This window comes from Medicago sativa, chromosome 6 (genome assembly GCF_051527215.1).
Source record: "Medicago sativa cultivar Bolivia chromosome 6, Bolivia_mono, whole genome shotgun sequence".
Classification (NCBI taxonomy): Eukaryota; Viridiplantae; Streptophyta; class Magnoliopsida; order Fabales; family Fabaceae; genus Medicago; species Medicago sativa.
The window spans coordinates 78,611,244-78,628,066 of record NC_140754.1 but is presented as its reverse complement, the minus strand read 5'-3'; the positions used below and the strand labels follow the sequence as shown (position 1 = coordinate 78,628,066).

The 16,823-nt window shown below is 33.2% G+C and overlaps 4 protein-coding genes across 4 annotated transcripts; 3 read left to right on the top strand and 1 right to left on the bottom strand.

Moving 5' to 3' along the window:
- Positions 1–1,486: 1,486 nt before the first annotated feature.
- On the top strand, positions 1,487–4,424 carry LOC146917074 (uncharacterized). The gene is made up of 3 exons (XM_085718888.1): positions 1,487–2,429; positions 3,541–3,975; positions 4,062–4,424. The coding sequence occupies exons 2-3, from the start codon at positions 3,562–3,564 to the stop codon at positions 4,314–4,316; spliced, it is 669 nt and encodes a 222-aa protein (XP_085575014.1). The 5' UTR covers positions 1,487–2,429; positions 3,541–3,561; the 3' UTR covers positions 4,317–4,424.
- Positions 4,425–5,201: 777 nt separating this feature from the next.
- LOC146917073 (replication protein A 70 kDa DNA-binding subunit B-like) lies at positions 5,202–9,687 on the top strand. Its single transcript, XM_085718886.1, has 11 exons — positions 5,202–5,720; positions 7,259–7,523; positions 7,626–7,722; positions 7,819–7,946; positions 8,039–8,123; positions 8,252–8,381; positions 8,480–8,634; positions 8,744–8,864; positions 8,946–9,119; positions 9,234–9,305; positions 9,392–9,687. The coding sequence occupies exons 1-11, from the start codon at positions 5,571–5,573 to the stop codon at positions 9,578–9,580; spliced, it is 1,566 nt and encodes a 521-aa protein (XP_085575012.1). The 5' UTR covers positions 5,202–5,570; the 3' UTR covers positions 9,581–9,687.
- A 768-nt stretch (positions 9,688–10,455) lies between these two features.
- LOC146917072 (uncharacterized) lies at positions 10,456–12,311 on the top strand. Its single transcript, XM_085718887.1, has one exon. The coding sequence runs from the start codon at positions 11,210–11,212 to the stop codon at positions 12,182–12,184; it is 975 nt and encodes a 324-aa protein (XP_085575013.1). The 5' UTR covers positions 10,456–11,209; the 3' UTR covers positions 12,185–12,311.
- Positions 12,312–12,471: 160 nt separating this feature from the next.
- LOC146917071 (uncharacterized) lies at positions 12,472–16,823 on the bottom strand. The gene is made up of 3 exons (XM_085721812.1): positions 16,557–16,823; positions 12,831–12,999; positions 12,472–12,749 (listed from the first exon to the last, which is right to left on the bottom strand). Exons 1-3 carry the CDS (start codon positions 16,722–16,724, stop codon positions 12,472–12,474), a joined length of 615 nt encoding a protein of 204 aa, XP_085577938.1. The 5' UTR covers positions 16,725–16,823.

Below are 16,823 nucleotides of genomic sequence, written 5' to 3'. Positions count from 1 at the left end.
AAATTCGATCGGGGGTGGGAATTGTTGATAATAGGTGGTTAGAAGATAACATTATTAGAAGGGTGGGGGATGGCAGAGCTACGTTGTTTTGGATGGATTCGTGGTTGGATGATTGTCCGTTAGCAAGGTCTTTTACTAGGCTATATCATCTTGCGGACAATAAACTAGCTACGATGTCGGAGATGTGTGAGTTAGGGTGGGGGGTTGGAGGTGAGGCGTGGAAATGGCGAAGGAGGTTATTTGCGTGGGAGGAGGAGTAACTCATGGAGTGTGTGGAGCGATTGCCTTCTTGTGTTTTGCAGGTTGGAACGATTGACAGGTGGGTATGGAAACTCCATGTGTCGCAGTGTTACACAGTTAAATCAACATATTCTTCTTTAACGACGATGGATACCAATGTTAATGACGGGTTTGATAGCTTTTTGTGGCTTAAAGCGGTCCCGTTGATGGTGAATATCTTTATATGGCGACTCTTCTTAAATAGGCTGCCTACTAAAGACAATATGCTTAGGAGAGGAGTTATTGATGCTTCCCTGCTTCCTTGTGCGGCCCTGTGTGGAGAATAAGAAGACAATAATGATTTGCTCTTTCGGTGTGACTTTTATGGTCGGTTATGGCCTCTGGTTTCAAAGTGGTTGGGGTTCGATTCAGCTCTTCATGTCAACACTCGTACTCATGCTCATCAGTTTCGTGGTCTTGGAGGTTTTTCCAAAAACTCTAGGAATGCGTTTACCATTATTTGGATTTCGGTTCTCTTTGTTATCTGGAAAGACCACAACAGAAGGATTTTCCACAACAAGTCGGACCAGCTTGAGACTCTTGCAGAAAAGGTCAAACTCCAAACATTTTGGTGGTTGAAATCGTACTACGTCTTTATTTTCCTTTTTCTGGATGGTTGTGGTTTGACATTTGTGTAACTTTAACTTTGCAGCTCTCTTAAGCACTCTTTGTGCTTGAGGAGTTGTCTGTTGCTTTAATATAATTTTTCTTAGTTTCTTTAATAAAAATGAGATTTTTTTTGAAAGAAGGTTTTAAAAGTAGCCTAGCGGCTAGAGAAATTTACGTGAATAACTGGAGTGTCCAGGATTCGAACCCCGGCCCCTACATATATATGCATTATCCTTCACCATGTGAGCTAAGCTCACGGGAACTGTCGGGGTTTTAATGAGATTTTTTTTGAACGGAGGTTTTAAAGAGATTATTATTTAATTGAAAGCAAATATTGGCTATGTAGCCTTACACATAGAAAACTAAACCACAGCATTAACAAACCCATGTTTTACATGGCCTACAATGTGGAATGAATAATTAATCAAAGAGAAATTATAAGCCCTATTTACACAATCCGCTTCCTTAAAGAATTTTAGGACTTTATTGAAAGATAAATGACTCTAAGTATAACAAATTTCATATTTTACTTTTCTAAATTTTTGTTCAATTTATTTTTTTAGTAATATTACCCCTCATGGATCATCATACTATATATAAAAGTTGCCCCAAGCTTCTGTTGTCGCCCTAATTTTTGTGATGCCCTAATGATATTAATTACTGTTTTACCCTATTCCAAACTTTGATTATGGAAAATAAAAAGAAAAATTAAAAGAAAAATACGGATAAACATTAGAGGTTCACAATTTTCTATTTTCTTGCAAGTAAACTTGGTGCACAATTCTTCCAAAATCACAACAGATAAACATGAGAAAATAGAAAACAGATAAACAGATAAACAGATAAACATGGGAAAATATAAAAACACATAAACAGATAAACACGCAAATAGACTTGCTTAATTGTTGTTCTGGCTCAAAGTTGTTGCGCTACAAACATGGGCTTTTCATCTGTTTGCGCTACAAACATGGGTGTTTCCACAAAACCCTAACTGTTTCCACCTAATCCAAATTTTAATTCTGTCTTCGTGTGAGATTTTCATCTGTGCACAATACTTCCAAAATCACAACAGATAAACATGAGAAAATAGAAAACAGATAAACAGATAAACAGATAAACATGGGAAAATATAAAACAGATAAACAGATAAACACGCAAATAGACTTGCTTAATTGTTGTTCTGGCTCAAAGTTGTTTCCTATCACACATAAACCGCAAATCAAACAAAAGACTTGCTTCCTATATTGTTTCCAACCCTAACATAAATTCGTTCTCCTTTTCTTCACCTATGGCTGGAAGAAACATGGAAACTCTCCTCTCCTATCACTGCCTAACTGGTATTATTTTTGCTGTTTTATGTAACGATTTTTTGCTAATGTTTATATTATTTTTGTTTCCTTGCAATTTATGCATAACCAATATTTCACTCTCCTTCATTGACAGGTCCTCTATTAACAAACCCAATTTCAGATTATGACAAGGCAATCAACAAGCTACAACTCAAATATAGAACATACATCGTCGACTATGACGTTGAAACTGTGAGTATACTTTCCTCATTGTTCAACTATCCTTTTCCTTGATTTTTATAATGTTCTGTGCTTATAATTAAACTTTTGTACTTCTGTGTTTTTGGTCTCTTATTTAATTTTTTCTGTGCTTCATTATAATATACATATAAGTATATGTAACTCTAATTTTAATTAAACTTTTGTGCTTCTGTGTTTTTGGTCTCTTATTTAATTTTTTCTGTGCTTCATTATAATATACATATAAGTATATGTAACTCTAATTTTAGTCACCTCAAATACACTATTTGTTGTTTTTGTTTTAATTTTAATGGATACCTATATAAAAACTTTTTTTTTTGTCATTGTACCATTTTGATTTTACACTTTCATTTTTGGTTTTGTTTCATGCAAAACTTGACCCTCTAATTCATAGTGTTCTTCACTTATTATTTTCCATCATTATTTGCTTATTATTTGTTTGTTTGCACTTCTATATAATGTTCTATTTGATGATTTTCCTTATTATTTTTGTGCTTCCGTACATATATATATTTGTCTTCCTAATTTAAACAATTTCGCCCTATAATGTTCCATCATTATAATATAAACAATTTTGCACTTCTATACAATGTTCTATTTGATGATTTTCCTTATTATTTTTGTGCTTCCGTACATATATATTTTTGTGCTTCCATCATTATTATTTGTTTGTTTGCACTTCTATATAATGTTCTGCCAAGCAAACAAAAAGAAAACAATTTCGCCCTATAAGTATATGTTCCATACACTATTTGTTGTTTTTGTTTTAATGGATACCTATATAAAAACTTTTTTTTTTTTTTTTGTTATACCATTTTGTTTTTAGACTTTCATTTTTGGTTTTGTTGCATGCAGAACTTGACCCTCTAATTAATCTTTGCAATATTTCTGTGAGATCATCATGACCGAGTGCATAATGTTATTCACTCATTATTTTTGCTCATTTTTATTTGCTTATTATTTTTTTTGTTTGCACTTCTATATAATATTCTAATTTTCGATTTTGCTTATTATTTTTGTGCTTCCTTACATATGTATATTTGTCTTCCTAATTTAAGACTACCATCTGCCTGCTTCCTTATGATTTTGTTGTTTTCATCAGGCTGTCGTATGCTTGCCGAGAATGTTTGGCGGTGATTTTGGAGATCAGATTGGACGCTTTGCAACATTAACTGATCCAAAGGGAAATCAATTTGAGGTCTTGGTCGATGCCATCAATGGTAACTTTTTTCTAACAAAGGGATGGAAAGCAATTCGCGATTTTTATGGTCTTGGTCTAGGTGCGTGGGTTAAACTGATTTTTCTTGGTGGTGGACGATTTGATATAAAGCTGACTGATAGGTTTCACAAGACTATCACCTATCCCGTTTTTGATCCCCCCATGAATTTCCTTATTGACAAAACTAATGTCCAACCAACTTTCAACCCCCATCTGCAACCAAGAACATCTCTTCTCTGTTATAGTCACAATATTAGTAATATGACTATAAGTTTCGAAAAAAAATTATCCCACCATGATGTGAGAAAGGGTGATTTGGTACGATGCACTTTTCCTATAAACTTAATTTTGTCGTTAGTTTTTCATGAACTATGTGTAAATTGCTTCCATCTTGGTTTTTGCAGATACTCATTTACACTGAAACTATTGCTCAGATGCTGGATACTTCTCAAACCAATGTGAGGATTGTGGATGACTGCGGTAACATATGGGACTTTGACTTGATTTTTGGTACTCTTCCTTGCGAACACTGCAGGATTGGTGGGCATTGGAAGAGGTTTGTGGAGGCTCGCAGGCTGCGTGAAGGTGTCAAGATCAGATTGGGAGCTCTGAAGGCAGGAATGAATGAGTGCATTTATCTCGATGTTGTTTACAATTAGAGAACGTTTATTTAATTTCTTGAGAACCTTGCAAACTATTTCTTTTAGCAGATCCACCATGTTATTTTAATTTCTTCGGAACCTTGCAATCATTTGCTTCAATCAGATCCTTCTATTTTTTAGATTTAAATTTTTGAAGTCTTTTTCTCATAATTTTGATTGTTGCCACTGTATTATGTTGCATGGAGTAATGTTGTCACAACACAATGTGTTTTTTTAGATGTTGTCACAAAATCAATTGCTATACTAGGAGGAGTCATTGAAGATTCTGGTCCTACTCCTTATACATAGGCACATTCAATTAATATTTCAAATAGATTAAAATATCGTTTTTGATTGAGTAATGAGTCATTGTAATAGTGGGAAATATATGATTCTTTACCAAATAAAATAACTGTTATGGAGAGTTTGCCTTTATATTATGGAACACATTTTGTTTCTTTAAAAAACATTTTGGACGCTACTACGCGAGTGAATATCACACCACATCGCGTTCCCTTTAATCACAAAATACCCTTGGTTATGTTAATATACATTAATGCATTGATATTATGGAGAAACTGAAAGTTATAAAAATGATCTCTGAACATGAGAGGCTAAGTCCAACAAACTTCAAAGTTAAGTGGTATAAGAATGGATGACAGTAAATAGGTAAGAGAAACACTTCTAATTTAGCATTTGATTTGTACAACTATTTTCCATGCTTTCTGTTAAACATGGTGAAAAAAAAAGGAAATCATAATCTCTGAATAATCCGTACCTTAATATTATTTACGCACTTTCTGTATAACAATCCATTATTTCTTCTATATATTTGATTTGTTTAGTATAGTTGAATAATCCATTCTTATGTGTGTGCTTTCTGTTAAACATGGTGAAAAAAAAAAAAAACTATTTTCCATGCTTATCAATACCAGGATCCAATGTCAACCTTTATCAAACAGATTGTTCTATTTTTCATGATTATCAATATCTCAATCTTTAATGAACAGACTGCCCTATTTTTATAGTGCTTATCAACATGTCAATATTTCCTGAACAGATTATCCTATTTTTTCTGCAAAGAACTGAACAGCACGTACCTAACAGAATAAGCTATTTTGACTGCAACATCAATTCACAAATCGTTTTCCACAGTCATTATAGTCTCCTACGAGCTTATCATCCTTTTGTTCTTTAAATACTTCTCCACCTAACACAGATATAATCTCATTATAAACAACCAACTCCTTTCTTGACAAATACCAAGTAACAATGTCTAGCATATACACCCCAGTGTCTGCTATTGCTGGAGGAAAGAAGAACCTGAAGATGTGTGTTCGTGTTGCTCATATTTGGTTAATTCCAGAGAAGAAAAATCCGACTAACATCATTTTCATGAACATGCTGCTGGTTGATGCAAAGGTTTGTGCAATTTTTCAATGTTACTTTTTAGAATTAACCACATATATTTATTTCTGGTTTACCTTTCAATTCTCAAAATATCTGTTGATTACTTTGAAAAAAGCTTGCATAGTAAGTATGCGTTCTCAGGCTAGGTAAAAGTCTCTAAAACATGGATTTATAAATTTGTTGCCCTTAAATTTATATCTTTGCATACGTGCGTATAATTAAAAGCATAAGTATATTATGCCTACCTGCATATAAATATATGGATTTGTTGATGTTTTCCTACTTAAATTTATGATGTTGTCATTATTTCTGGTTTCCCTTGCTTACTTTTAATTAAAAGTAAATTATGCCTACCTGTCAATATACAGAAACAAAATTTATATTATCAAGTTTGGTAGTCAACGATTTTGGAAAGGATTAGAAGTGTTGAATACTTGATTATAAAGACATTGATTATAATGAACTTCTGGTCTCTTAATTAACAGCAAAAAATAATGAAATGGAAAAAAAATACCTGAATAGAGTATTAAAAGAGCATGCTTCCGATGTTAAACACAACAGAAAAAAAATTCGATAATGTATAGGTTGAAAGAAGAGTATAAGGTTAATTACTAATAATGCAATAAGGTCGATGTCCTTGCTGTTTTGTTCTGCTTTGGTGTCATTGAACAGATGAAGAGAGTATTAAAAGACCATGCTTCGTAGAATAGATATATAGGTAATAGTAGAATTCTTAATTAACAGCAGAAAATAATGAAATGGAAAAAAATACCTGAAGAAAGTATTAAAAGACCGTGGTTCGGATGTTAAACACAGCAGAAAAAAAAAATTCGATCATGTATAGGTTGAAAGAAGAGTATAAGGTTGTGTAATAATGCAATAAGGTCGATATCCTTACTGTTTTGTTCTGCTTTGGTGTCATTGAACAGATGAAGAGAGTATTAAAATACCATGCTTCATAGAATAGATATATAGCTAATAGTAGAATATAAGGTTGTGTAATAATGCAATAAGGTTCTTATGTGAATTAACCTGTGGTCTTAGGGTTCAGACTTATGAAAAGAGAAAGCCAATAACGCCAGGCCAGGAAATTGTCACACAAATTATCCTTCTTTATGTTTAGTTGCAATCCAATAGTATACCACAATTCATTGCAAGCCAAGACAGTTTTGTGATGTCAAACATTTGTTTACTAAACCTTTGTTTACCTCAATTTTGCATGCATCCTTAATTGTAAAATTAAAAATACCTTTGTGTACCTCATTTTATCTGCAAACACTTTCTCAAATACCAACATGTTAGATTGCCACGCAATTGTCACACAAATAGGAAGAAAAAAAATAGAGATACTAACACCAGGCCAGGAAATTGTGCAATAGCGCAGTAAGTTTCTTTATGTAAATTATCCTTATTATCTAACACAAATTAGCACCAATTAGTTGGTTATTTATTTGTTATCCTATTTAAGAAGGAATTGTCAACGTGCCTATTTTAAATTAGTTTATTATTTTAATTAACCACCTACTTAATACTTTTGTTGCCATCTATAGGGTGGACGTATCCACGCCACAGTCAGAAAGGAATTGGTGGCAAAGTTCAGGTCATTGGTTGAGGTAGGGGGTACATATGAGCTTCACAATGCAATCGTCGGTTTTAATGAAGGTCCATATAAGCTAACTTCCCACAAACACAAACTTAGTATGCTGCACAACTCAAATTTTATCAAAAAAGACTTGCCTACTATTCCTAACAATGTTTTTGAGTTCGTGTCATTCAATGAAATTCTCTCTTCAAATGTCCAGGACACATCTGCTGGTGAGACTTCGATTATGAATGTGTGTTGTTCATTACTTATGACTTTCTGGACTCCTTAAGACAACACTAACATTTGTTTTTCTTTTCTATACGTTAAATCAGATGTTATTGGTCATGTAATTGAAAAGGGTGATCTAAGGGAAACTGAATTCGAGGGCAGGAAGAGCAAAGTGATAGATCTCACTTTGCAAGATCAGGAGTGAGCTTTATCTTTTTATTCATACCTCTTTCATGTAATACAATTTTGATAAACATTGTGTGGATGAATTGACTATTACCTAATATTTGATTGTAGAAACAACCGTTTGCATTGCTCTCTTTGGGCTGAACATGCTGACAAAATTGTCAGCTTTTTTGTTAACCATGACAACTCTTCGCCTGTTATATTGATAGTTCAGTTTTGCAGGACACGCAAATATAAGGGTATTTGATAGTTTTTGGTTTCTGCTTTCTACTAATATCCACACATGAAATGGAAGATAATGTTCACTTGCTGGTCAATTTGGTAAAATTAGGTGCAATGGGAATTGCTAATGCATTTTTTGGGACTAAGCTCATAGTTAATGGCGATTTACCTGAAGTTGCTGCTTACATGGAAGCGTAAGCATTTAAGTTTTTAAATAGGATATAAACTAAAAATTTATGATTCGTATGAACGTTGTTGTATCAATGAAACCTTTTGCTGGTTGAGTAAAATTCTTTTAATGACGTTGTTGTACTTTTATCAGCATGAAAAATGCATCGGTCCAATTGACCCAAAGTGTTAGCCAAATTTCCTCAAGCGGCTCTGCATCTCTGTCAGATGAGTTGCTCAACACCGAGAGAATGACAATCGAAAGTATGATCGAGTCAACTCAGGTAGTTGTCTGTTTTAGTAAATTATAAATATTGGTTTGGATTACTCATTCACATTTATGTTCGAGATTTATATGTAAAAGGCGGTGAAATTTTTACAGGTGTGTCAAGGTTCGGTACTTGCCACTATATGTGAGATCGAAACTGGAGTTGAGTGGTACTTTCGGTCATGCACCGAGTGTGCTTCACTGGTCACTGTTGAGAATGGAATGCTCCGTTGTCGTAGGTGCAAAAAATGCAAGGGCGCTGTGCCTAGGTATCTGAGTCTTATCCGAATATAATTTTTGATTTTATTATACATGGTAGTCTATTGATACCGTTAATAATTTCATGGTAGTCTATTGATACCGTTAATAATTTGTTAGGTACAAGCTGCATGTCATTGTGATGGACGATACAGGGTCCACTACCTTTGTCCTTTTTGATCGCCAGGTAACACAATTTATAGGGCGTACAGTGGAAGACTTAATCAAAGAACATGATAAGGTATTGGATAGATCCATGTACTACATATGAGCATTTGTTTTCCACGTAATTCTCAACTCACATCTTCTGATCTTTCGACAGGGAGGTGCCAGTGATTATCCTACTGATTTTGATGTGCTCCTTGACAAGCAAATACTTTTCAAGGTTGAGGTTGGTGAAGGAAATATCATGAAGAAGTATAGGAATTATACCGTTAAAAAGGCATCTGATGATGTTGGTGTCATTGAACAATTCATGTCTAAGTATAATTTAGAGGTAGTTCATAATTGATATTACAATCTAATAATTTTTTTAAATTAATGTTTATAAGGAAATCATCCTATGACATTCTATGACTGATTTGTTCTTTTGTTGGTGTATGTATGATAGAAACCCAACGATGGATCTGGTGAGGAGCCAAGTGTGGATGGTGTTGCTCCAAACAATGATAATGTCCAGATGGTACTTGATTGATCACTTACTAATGAAATGCATAAAATTTAATCTGTAATAAATTTAAACAAAATTTTTTATGCAAATGTCTACAGGATGTGCAGGAGGTTCAAGACTCATGCAGCAATACCTCCATGATTGGCACACCAACCAGCAAGACAAGTCTTAAGAGGTCCTCTGACAGCATTGACTCTGTGGCTGTTGAACATGGTGAAGCTGGTCAGGCATCAGTTACAAAACCTAACAGGTCTGTTCGTGTCAAGATTGAGCCTAAGGACACTTAAGCTGTTTGACTTGCTCGAATGTTGGAACTACCTGCTTTGTTATTTACTGTCTTCAATGTTCATGAATCAGACCTTTAAGAATCCGTGTTTTCCCTTTCTGTTTATACAATTTGGTCAATAATTTTCATCGTATTATTGTGTTGGTTGTACTTGCTTAGCTCTACAAACTTTCAGCAGTACACCTAAATAAAGTTTTGGTTTAAGCATTAAGTGCTTTAATTAGTGTGTTATTTATTATATATCTATTTGATTTTGGTTTCTTTGACACACTCTTATAGTGTTAATAGGAGTTTGTTTGCAAATAGCACGCTAAATGTGTTTTGGCATTCATAGACCATACTTAATGTTTACCTGTATATCCAGATCAATCAATTATTATACATTTTTCTGTGTTAATTATTATTCATTTTAGGATATAAGTAAAATGCACTACTCAACGTGTTCTTAAAAACCTCACTAGGAATGCGACTGTGAGGGGTTTAATTTGGTTTAGTTTGAAAATGTCCATGATCCTATTCAATTTGATGATGGAACAGAATATGTGAGATCATTCACTTTGGATGGATATGTAAAAGAAAAGTACAATAATAGTGGCTATTAGTTTAATCTCTTAGGAGTTTAATTGGTTCATTTATTATACGCCTGTAAACTAAAATTTAGTACATCGGAACTCGCTGGCGTGAGATATATTATCAAACGGTTGTGAAAGAAACCAACTATAGGCCTGTCGTAATTCGTAAATCGTAACAACTACTGTTGCAGCTTATGTAAGTGCATCCAGTGACTTGGATAATGATAATATTGATTCCAAGCTATGATACCATATAAAAAAACAAAGCCTAATATATTTCTGCTATATGTTTTACACACGGCTGTACAAGGCTTTATAGCTGTCCAAACTTTACAAGTAATCAAATGCATTTACATGATAATTAAATGCATTGAATTGGAATTACAGTAGAGGAAAACAATTGCGCATGAATAAGGTAAGTCAACTGTACAGACTAATCACAGTTGATCCTAAACAATAATAGTTATACATGAATTAATGTAAGTCAACAATGATGATGATGTCATAGGCAACAATCAAGAAGGAATGCTCTCAGTACACCTATACTTCAAACTTCAGTAGCTGATGCACAAGCTGCCAGTATATGAGCTGCTAAATGCGACAAAGCTATTCAAAATGAAAAATCAAAGTTAGATCCCAAACCAATCTATACTCGAAACAATGAGATGTTGTTACTAAGTGTGATTTCTGTTTTAGCCAAACCTTTTCAGAAGGTAGTTACCTGTAATTGGGCAAACCAATCGTATTCCTAATAACATCATGTCTAATGCTATTTGGGGCATCATACCACCATCTAAAACCAGTATTGTATAATCCTATGTTATCCAATCCATCTGCACAGACATTTCCTTCACTAAGGATATGAGTCACTGCAAAATGCATTCCTTTGGAGAATTTCATGCAATTAAGCCACCTATTCCTTACTTCCCTCAAGGATCGAAGCACTTGATCGATCCTTGAGAGATGTTCTAAAGACCGTAGATGAGAGAAACAAGGACTTACCGTTTGGTGGTAAGGTTGTTGTCTTAGGTGGAGATTTCAGGCAGATATTACCGGTCATGCCCAAAGCTACCAGGCCAGAGATTGTCTATGGTACAGTTAACTCATCTAATTTATGGAGGTACTGTGAAGTTCTTACGCTTACAAAAAATATGAGGGTTCTAAGCGGAGCATCTGAAGCAGACATTGAAGAGAGGAAGTTGTTTTCTGACTGGGTTTTAAGCATTGGGGATGGTACAACTGGGCTAATCAATGATGTCGACATATCCGTCAAAATCCCGTCCGACTTGCTTATTCCAAGTTCAGGTAATCCTATTGCATCTATTGTTGAAAGCACTTACCCAAATTTGTTAGAAAACATTGGTAAAGCAGAATATTTTCAAAGTAGAGCAATATTGGCACCAAAGAATACAATTGTTGATCAGGTTAATGATTATGTGTTAGACTTGATTCCTGGTGAGGAGAAAATTTATTTGAGTTATGATACACCTTATCATAAAAACCTAGGCGGTGACGCACTGGACGACATCCACACACCTGAATTTCTCAACACCATTGTTGCCTCCGGATTGCCAAACCATAGGATTCGATTGAAAGTAGGAGTACCTGTGATGTTATTGAGGACCATAGATCAAAATTTGGGTTTATGTAACGGTACAAGATTGATTATTACAAAAATGGGTAAATTTGTGCTCGAGGCAGAAATAATATCTGGGTCTAATATAGGTGAAAAGGTGTTTATTCCAAGGTTATCGTTACAACCGTCTGATACTAGAATTCCATTCAAGTTTAAACGAAGGCAATTTCCGTTGTCCGTCTCATTTGCAATGACTATTAACAAGAGTCAGGGTCAGTCTTTGAAAAATGTTGGTGTCTATCTACCGTCTCCTGTTTTTTCACATGGACAATTGTACGTCGCAGTATCGAGGGTTACTTCGAGGGATGGTTTAAAGATGTTGATCAATGACGAGGACGGTCAGGATACTGATGTGACATCAAATGTGGTCTACAAAGAAGTTTTCCGTAATGTGTAGCACTTGGTTTTGTAGTAATGATTTTATTGCATTTGGGTACTATTTTTATGTTTACAGACGTTGGATTTTCTTTTTTCAATAAACTATGTCATTAAATTTATATGTCATGTTACTGTAACAGGGTTGATGTCGTGGAGATTGTTTAATATGGTGCGTTACAAAGGTTTCTGACAATTTATTTTATAAATTAAATTATACTGTTTTTTGGTTTCAAGTAAAATGATCCCTTTTACATCTGCGCTATAATTTTTTTTTGTATGACCCGTGCGGAAGCACGGGTCAATGGTCTAGTTCCTAATAAAATCCATCTCAGAACTGTTCCTAGGGCGGGCCCCATCCACATAGTCAAGATTGTAAAGTATACAAACCATTAGCATTGAAGAGAGGAAAGGTAACAATGGCCCAAAGATCCAAAGTTGAAGTGTAATTGCTGTATAGAAAAGCCTATTTCCAACCATGTTCAATAGCATAGCCTTTCCAAGATGTTGGGTCAAATATTCTGGGGTCACCATGGACTTAACATTTTGTGGAATGCAAATTAGCATATTCACTTGATTGATAAATGCTGTAGATAAAGTAAGACAAACAAATGAGAATGATAACATTGTTAGTACTATGGCATATTTTAATACCACAACAAAGTCACCATGTGCTCCAAAAACTGATTCTTTAATTGGCTTTTTAACACTATAAGTGCTACTTATAATTGCTCCTAGGCCAGCACATAGAAGAATAGATGTTGTTGACATTAGATTTGTTCCCATTATTAAGTTACGAAGAGTTTGGACTGCAACGACATTCTTGTTGTCAATATCCTGCAAGTTGATTTGGTATTTTAGTAAGTATACAGTGGAAACTCTTTAATTTAATACTCGATAAATTAATAAACTCTCTAAAATAATAAATTTGTCCGGTCCCGACTTGGGCCAATGTAAAAAATTGAAAAACTCGATAAAATAATAAGATAATAATTTTTTGGGAGACCCCTTTATAATTTTCGGTTCCAAGAAAATCATAAATTAATAATTCATAGAAACTAAAAAAAAATATATTAAGAATACATTGAACACATTTGTTCCTCTTGTTTACATTTACTGTACTTCAAAAGTCATTATTGATTTCCAATGCATATGAACACAGTAGTTACTAATTTACGTTGAGTCCCAAGGTTCGCTGCAACGTAATTCTAAGAGGCATAGACTAATTTGCCTTTTTGTTTGGTATGTACGGTATAATTACTTAAAAACTCTTTAAATTAATAATTATTAATTTATCGATAAATTAATAACTCTCTAAATTAATAAATTTATCCGGTCCTGACATTATTAATTTATAGAGTTTTAACTGTAATTTGGATGAAATAATGAAAGGATACTTATTGTATAATCTTATACACTATTTTCCCGTAAAATAAAAATAAAAAAATCTTATACACTACACAAAGGTTGTTTATACAAATATATAAAATAATTTTTGTTTCTTTTTAATAAAACTATTTGTCTTTTGTGCTCCAAAAAAAAATGTTTGTCTTTTAATGTAGATGTTGATTGTTTTGATTCAAAGATCTTAGGTTATTTGATAGTGTGTTTACAAGTTTCATCAATGGGAGGTTTTGGAGTATTAGGCTCAACACTTTTTCGGTAACCGTTTCTGACTGTCATGGTGACAGTTAGGTTCTCGATTTTGTTAGGCACAAACGTTATAGCTAGCTTGAGCTATAAGTTATCATATATAATTCATGGAATCTATCTACAAAAATTCAGTTTCAAGGCTAAGAAACACGTAGAAGGAGAGTCATGGCAATGTCTTAAAGGAGTTGAGGAGTTAAAGGCTCACGATTCAACTTCTATCAATTAACCTACTAATATTTGTCATTAAAAAAGACATAGAGGAGAGTCAATGGTCAAGTGTGAATTATGGTGAGCTTGTTAAGATTTTGAGTCCCAGGATTTGTGATTTATGCTGGTGAAAACTTTAGAGACCAAAACATTTTTTGTTTAAACTTAATAATTGTATCATGGATATTTAATTATAAGAAAAAAATATTTTTTTAATATATTTATTTTAAAATAATAAAGTCCATAGAATAATTAGTCTGATTAATGAAACATTAAGTGTCTCTGAATCACGCGGCCACCTTAATTATAAGGACACTATTCTTAAAGTATTTGTAGTCATGCTTTAATGTGAAATGGGAAAACAGTAATTCATAGAGACTATTATGTGAATTACTAATGATCATATCTCGTGGGTCATGAATATGACATATAATGTCTTCACATAAGTATGAATATTAGGAGTATACCAAATTGACCCACCATGATAATACTACATAGTGAGTTATGTAGAGTCATGAAATATTCTCATATTAATAGTGGTGTTGCTACCTTCGACATGAAACCACTATGATTCCTAGATGTGGAGTATAGTGCTTTGTTGTCGTCTCAAACATTGTATGTAAAAAGATGATTATAAAGGAAATTGATGGGCACTCCACGAATCATGGTGAATGGGATATTGAACTGGATAATGATTACATAGTCTATCTCGTGTGTTCAATAATGGCATAAGGGTAATATGACATTCTTGTCACTTGGATAACAGTGATGAGTTGCTTGATACAGCCCATTGTTTATAATATTATTACCAACAAGGTCACACACATAAGGACAAATGAATGAGACGTTAAATAAATAAGTAGAACTTTTTTATTATTCGTCAGTACGATCTTACGATGCACCAGCGCAATTTAGTGAAATATGGTACATCATAAGATACAATGTGTTTAAATGATTTTGTGGTACAATGTAAGGTACGGTCCGCACAAATGGATCTATATATACAACCCCTATGATGAAGCAAAATAGCAAATGACTCAATTTTAACAATCAAAAACCCTAGTTGTCTGAAACCTAAAGTCGCACTCTGTTTCTAAGCTTCCATTCAACCTAGCTAGCATTGTGAGTTGCAGGATTCTATTCATGTGGACGGAGAAGAGGCGTTGATGTTCGTGCGACGCTCGTGATCAACCATCTCAATTCTGCTACAATGGTACTACTCTACAAGAGGTGATCACTCTATCGTTGATTCATAATCATTCGTAATGATTCATCCAAGGAAAAAAATTATATATTTTGTTGAGTTTATTGATTGTTTTTATTAAAGAAAATATAATTGAATAAATTTGAAGAGAACTTTATATTAGAGATATGGATTTCAAGCAGTATATGTGCCCTATCAAATAAAAAAGGCTAAAAAAACATATTGATAATTATTATATCATATAATACTCCTATAAAGTCAAATTTATTTCATGAATATCCCTATATTAAGTACTCTTAATTCTACAAACCTACTTATTTTAAATATTCTCTCATAATAAATAAGAACACAAATGAAAAGAATAATTGTGATAACCCTCCAATTCTCAATGAAAATGATCTCTCATAATTTGAAGCGAAATCAAAAGATAAGTAAAATGTGGTCAAGATTTGTTTCATCTAAAATGGAACTAAGGTTCTCCTCAATATTTTATCTTTGATAAAGCTCATTAATTATTTGAGCTCAATTACTTGGTTGATAACGGCGAAGCTAGTCAATTTTGTTTTGGGTGGCCAAATATAAGATTTTTTTCTTAAATTAATATATTAAATTTGATTCATAAGAGAAAAAAATCACAATCATTTTACTTATATAAAATGTAGATTAAAGTAACACACACAAAAAGCTGACAATAGTCATTTATTTTAAAAAAATGAGTTCACCAACACTTCAAGAGTCAAATTCATCTATTTCACTTTGTCTATATTTACAATCTAAAAAACTAAGTAATTTTCATTGCTAATAATATTCTCTTATTAGTTGCTTAAGATATCGAAAACATCAAAATAAAACAAAATAAATCTTTTAAACAAATGATAATCTTTTGAGTATTTTATTTCTCTTAGCTTTACAAAAACAAACATAATTCAAGTAAATAAATATATTTTGTTGGGGTAGCTAAAGCTACCCCTCTCTACAACATAGCTTCCCGATCCTCTTGACAAAAATGAAATTTAACATCTGATATATTTAAAAATTGTCTAATATTTCTTATAAAAAGGAACCGGAGCCTAGTGGGAGTAATAAGGATCTTACATATCGACACAATCAACATATTGATGATCGTTTGATCAAGATCATGTGGATAAGATTTCAATATTTGATATTCTTATTTTTTTAAATTAAATATATATTAAAATATAAATTGTCTGATCTTGATATGCGAAAGCGTCCAAATCCCTCAAAACACATAGGTAAGAAACTAATTGTAAAAATGTCATATGTTAACAGAAATATATTTTAAGGGCATGCATATAGTCTTGTGTGTTACCTTCATAATGGCCGGAACCCAATGTTTTCGTCCATCTGCGTCTCTTCCAAAAGTTGTATTCATTGGCTGAGTTCGAGTAATGTTCCATAACCAGAAATGATATAAAACAAGGATGAGAAACCCACATGGTACAAACATTATATCCATATAATATTTTTGCCACTCCATATGTAAAGAAACTTTATCTAATCGTTACCAAAAAGTAAAATACTTTCTCTTATTACTATTACTTTTCCCTTTTAGCTGAATGCATACACACTGATATCT

Excerpts from the sequence above, each read along its gene's own strand:
- LOC146917074 (XM_085718888.1), top strand. The coding sequence starts at position 3,562 with ATGTTTGGCGGTGATTTTGGAGATCAGATTGGACGCTTTGCAACATTA. Across the intron at positions 3,976-4,061 it reads ATGTGAGAAAGGGTGATTTG|ATACTCATTTACACTGAAAC; the intron begins GTACGATGCACT and ends TGGTTTTTGCAG.
- LOC146917073 (XM_085718886.1), top strand. The coding sequence starts at position 5,571 with ATGTCTAGCATATACACCCCAGTGTCTGCTATTGCTGGAGGAAAGAAG. Across the intron at positions 5,721-7,258 it reads TGCTGCTGGTTGATGCAAAG|GGTGGACGTATCCACGCCAC; the intron begins GTTTGTGCAATT and ends TGCCATCTATAG. Across the intron at positions 7,524-7,625 it reads TGTCCAGGACACATCTGCTG|ATGTTATTGGTCATGTAATT; the intron begins GTGAGACTTCGA and ends ACGTTAAATCAG.
- LOC146917072 (XM_085718887.1), top strand. The coding sequence starts at position 11,210 with ATGCCCAAAGCTACCAGGCCAGAGATTGTCTATGGTACAGTTAACTCA.
- LOC146917071 (XM_085721812.1), bottom strand. The coding sequence starts at position 16,724 with ATGGAGTGGCAAAAATATTATATGGATATAATGTTTGTACCATGTGGG. Across the intron at positions 13,000-16,556 it reads GGGTTCCGGCCATTATGAAG|GATATTGACAACAAGAATGT; the intron begins GTAACACACAAG and ends ATCAACTTGCAG. Across the intron at positions 12,750-12,830 it reads ATCAGTTTTTGGAGCACATG|CATTTATCAATCAAGTGAAT; the intron begins GTGACTTTGTTG and ends CTTTATCTACAG.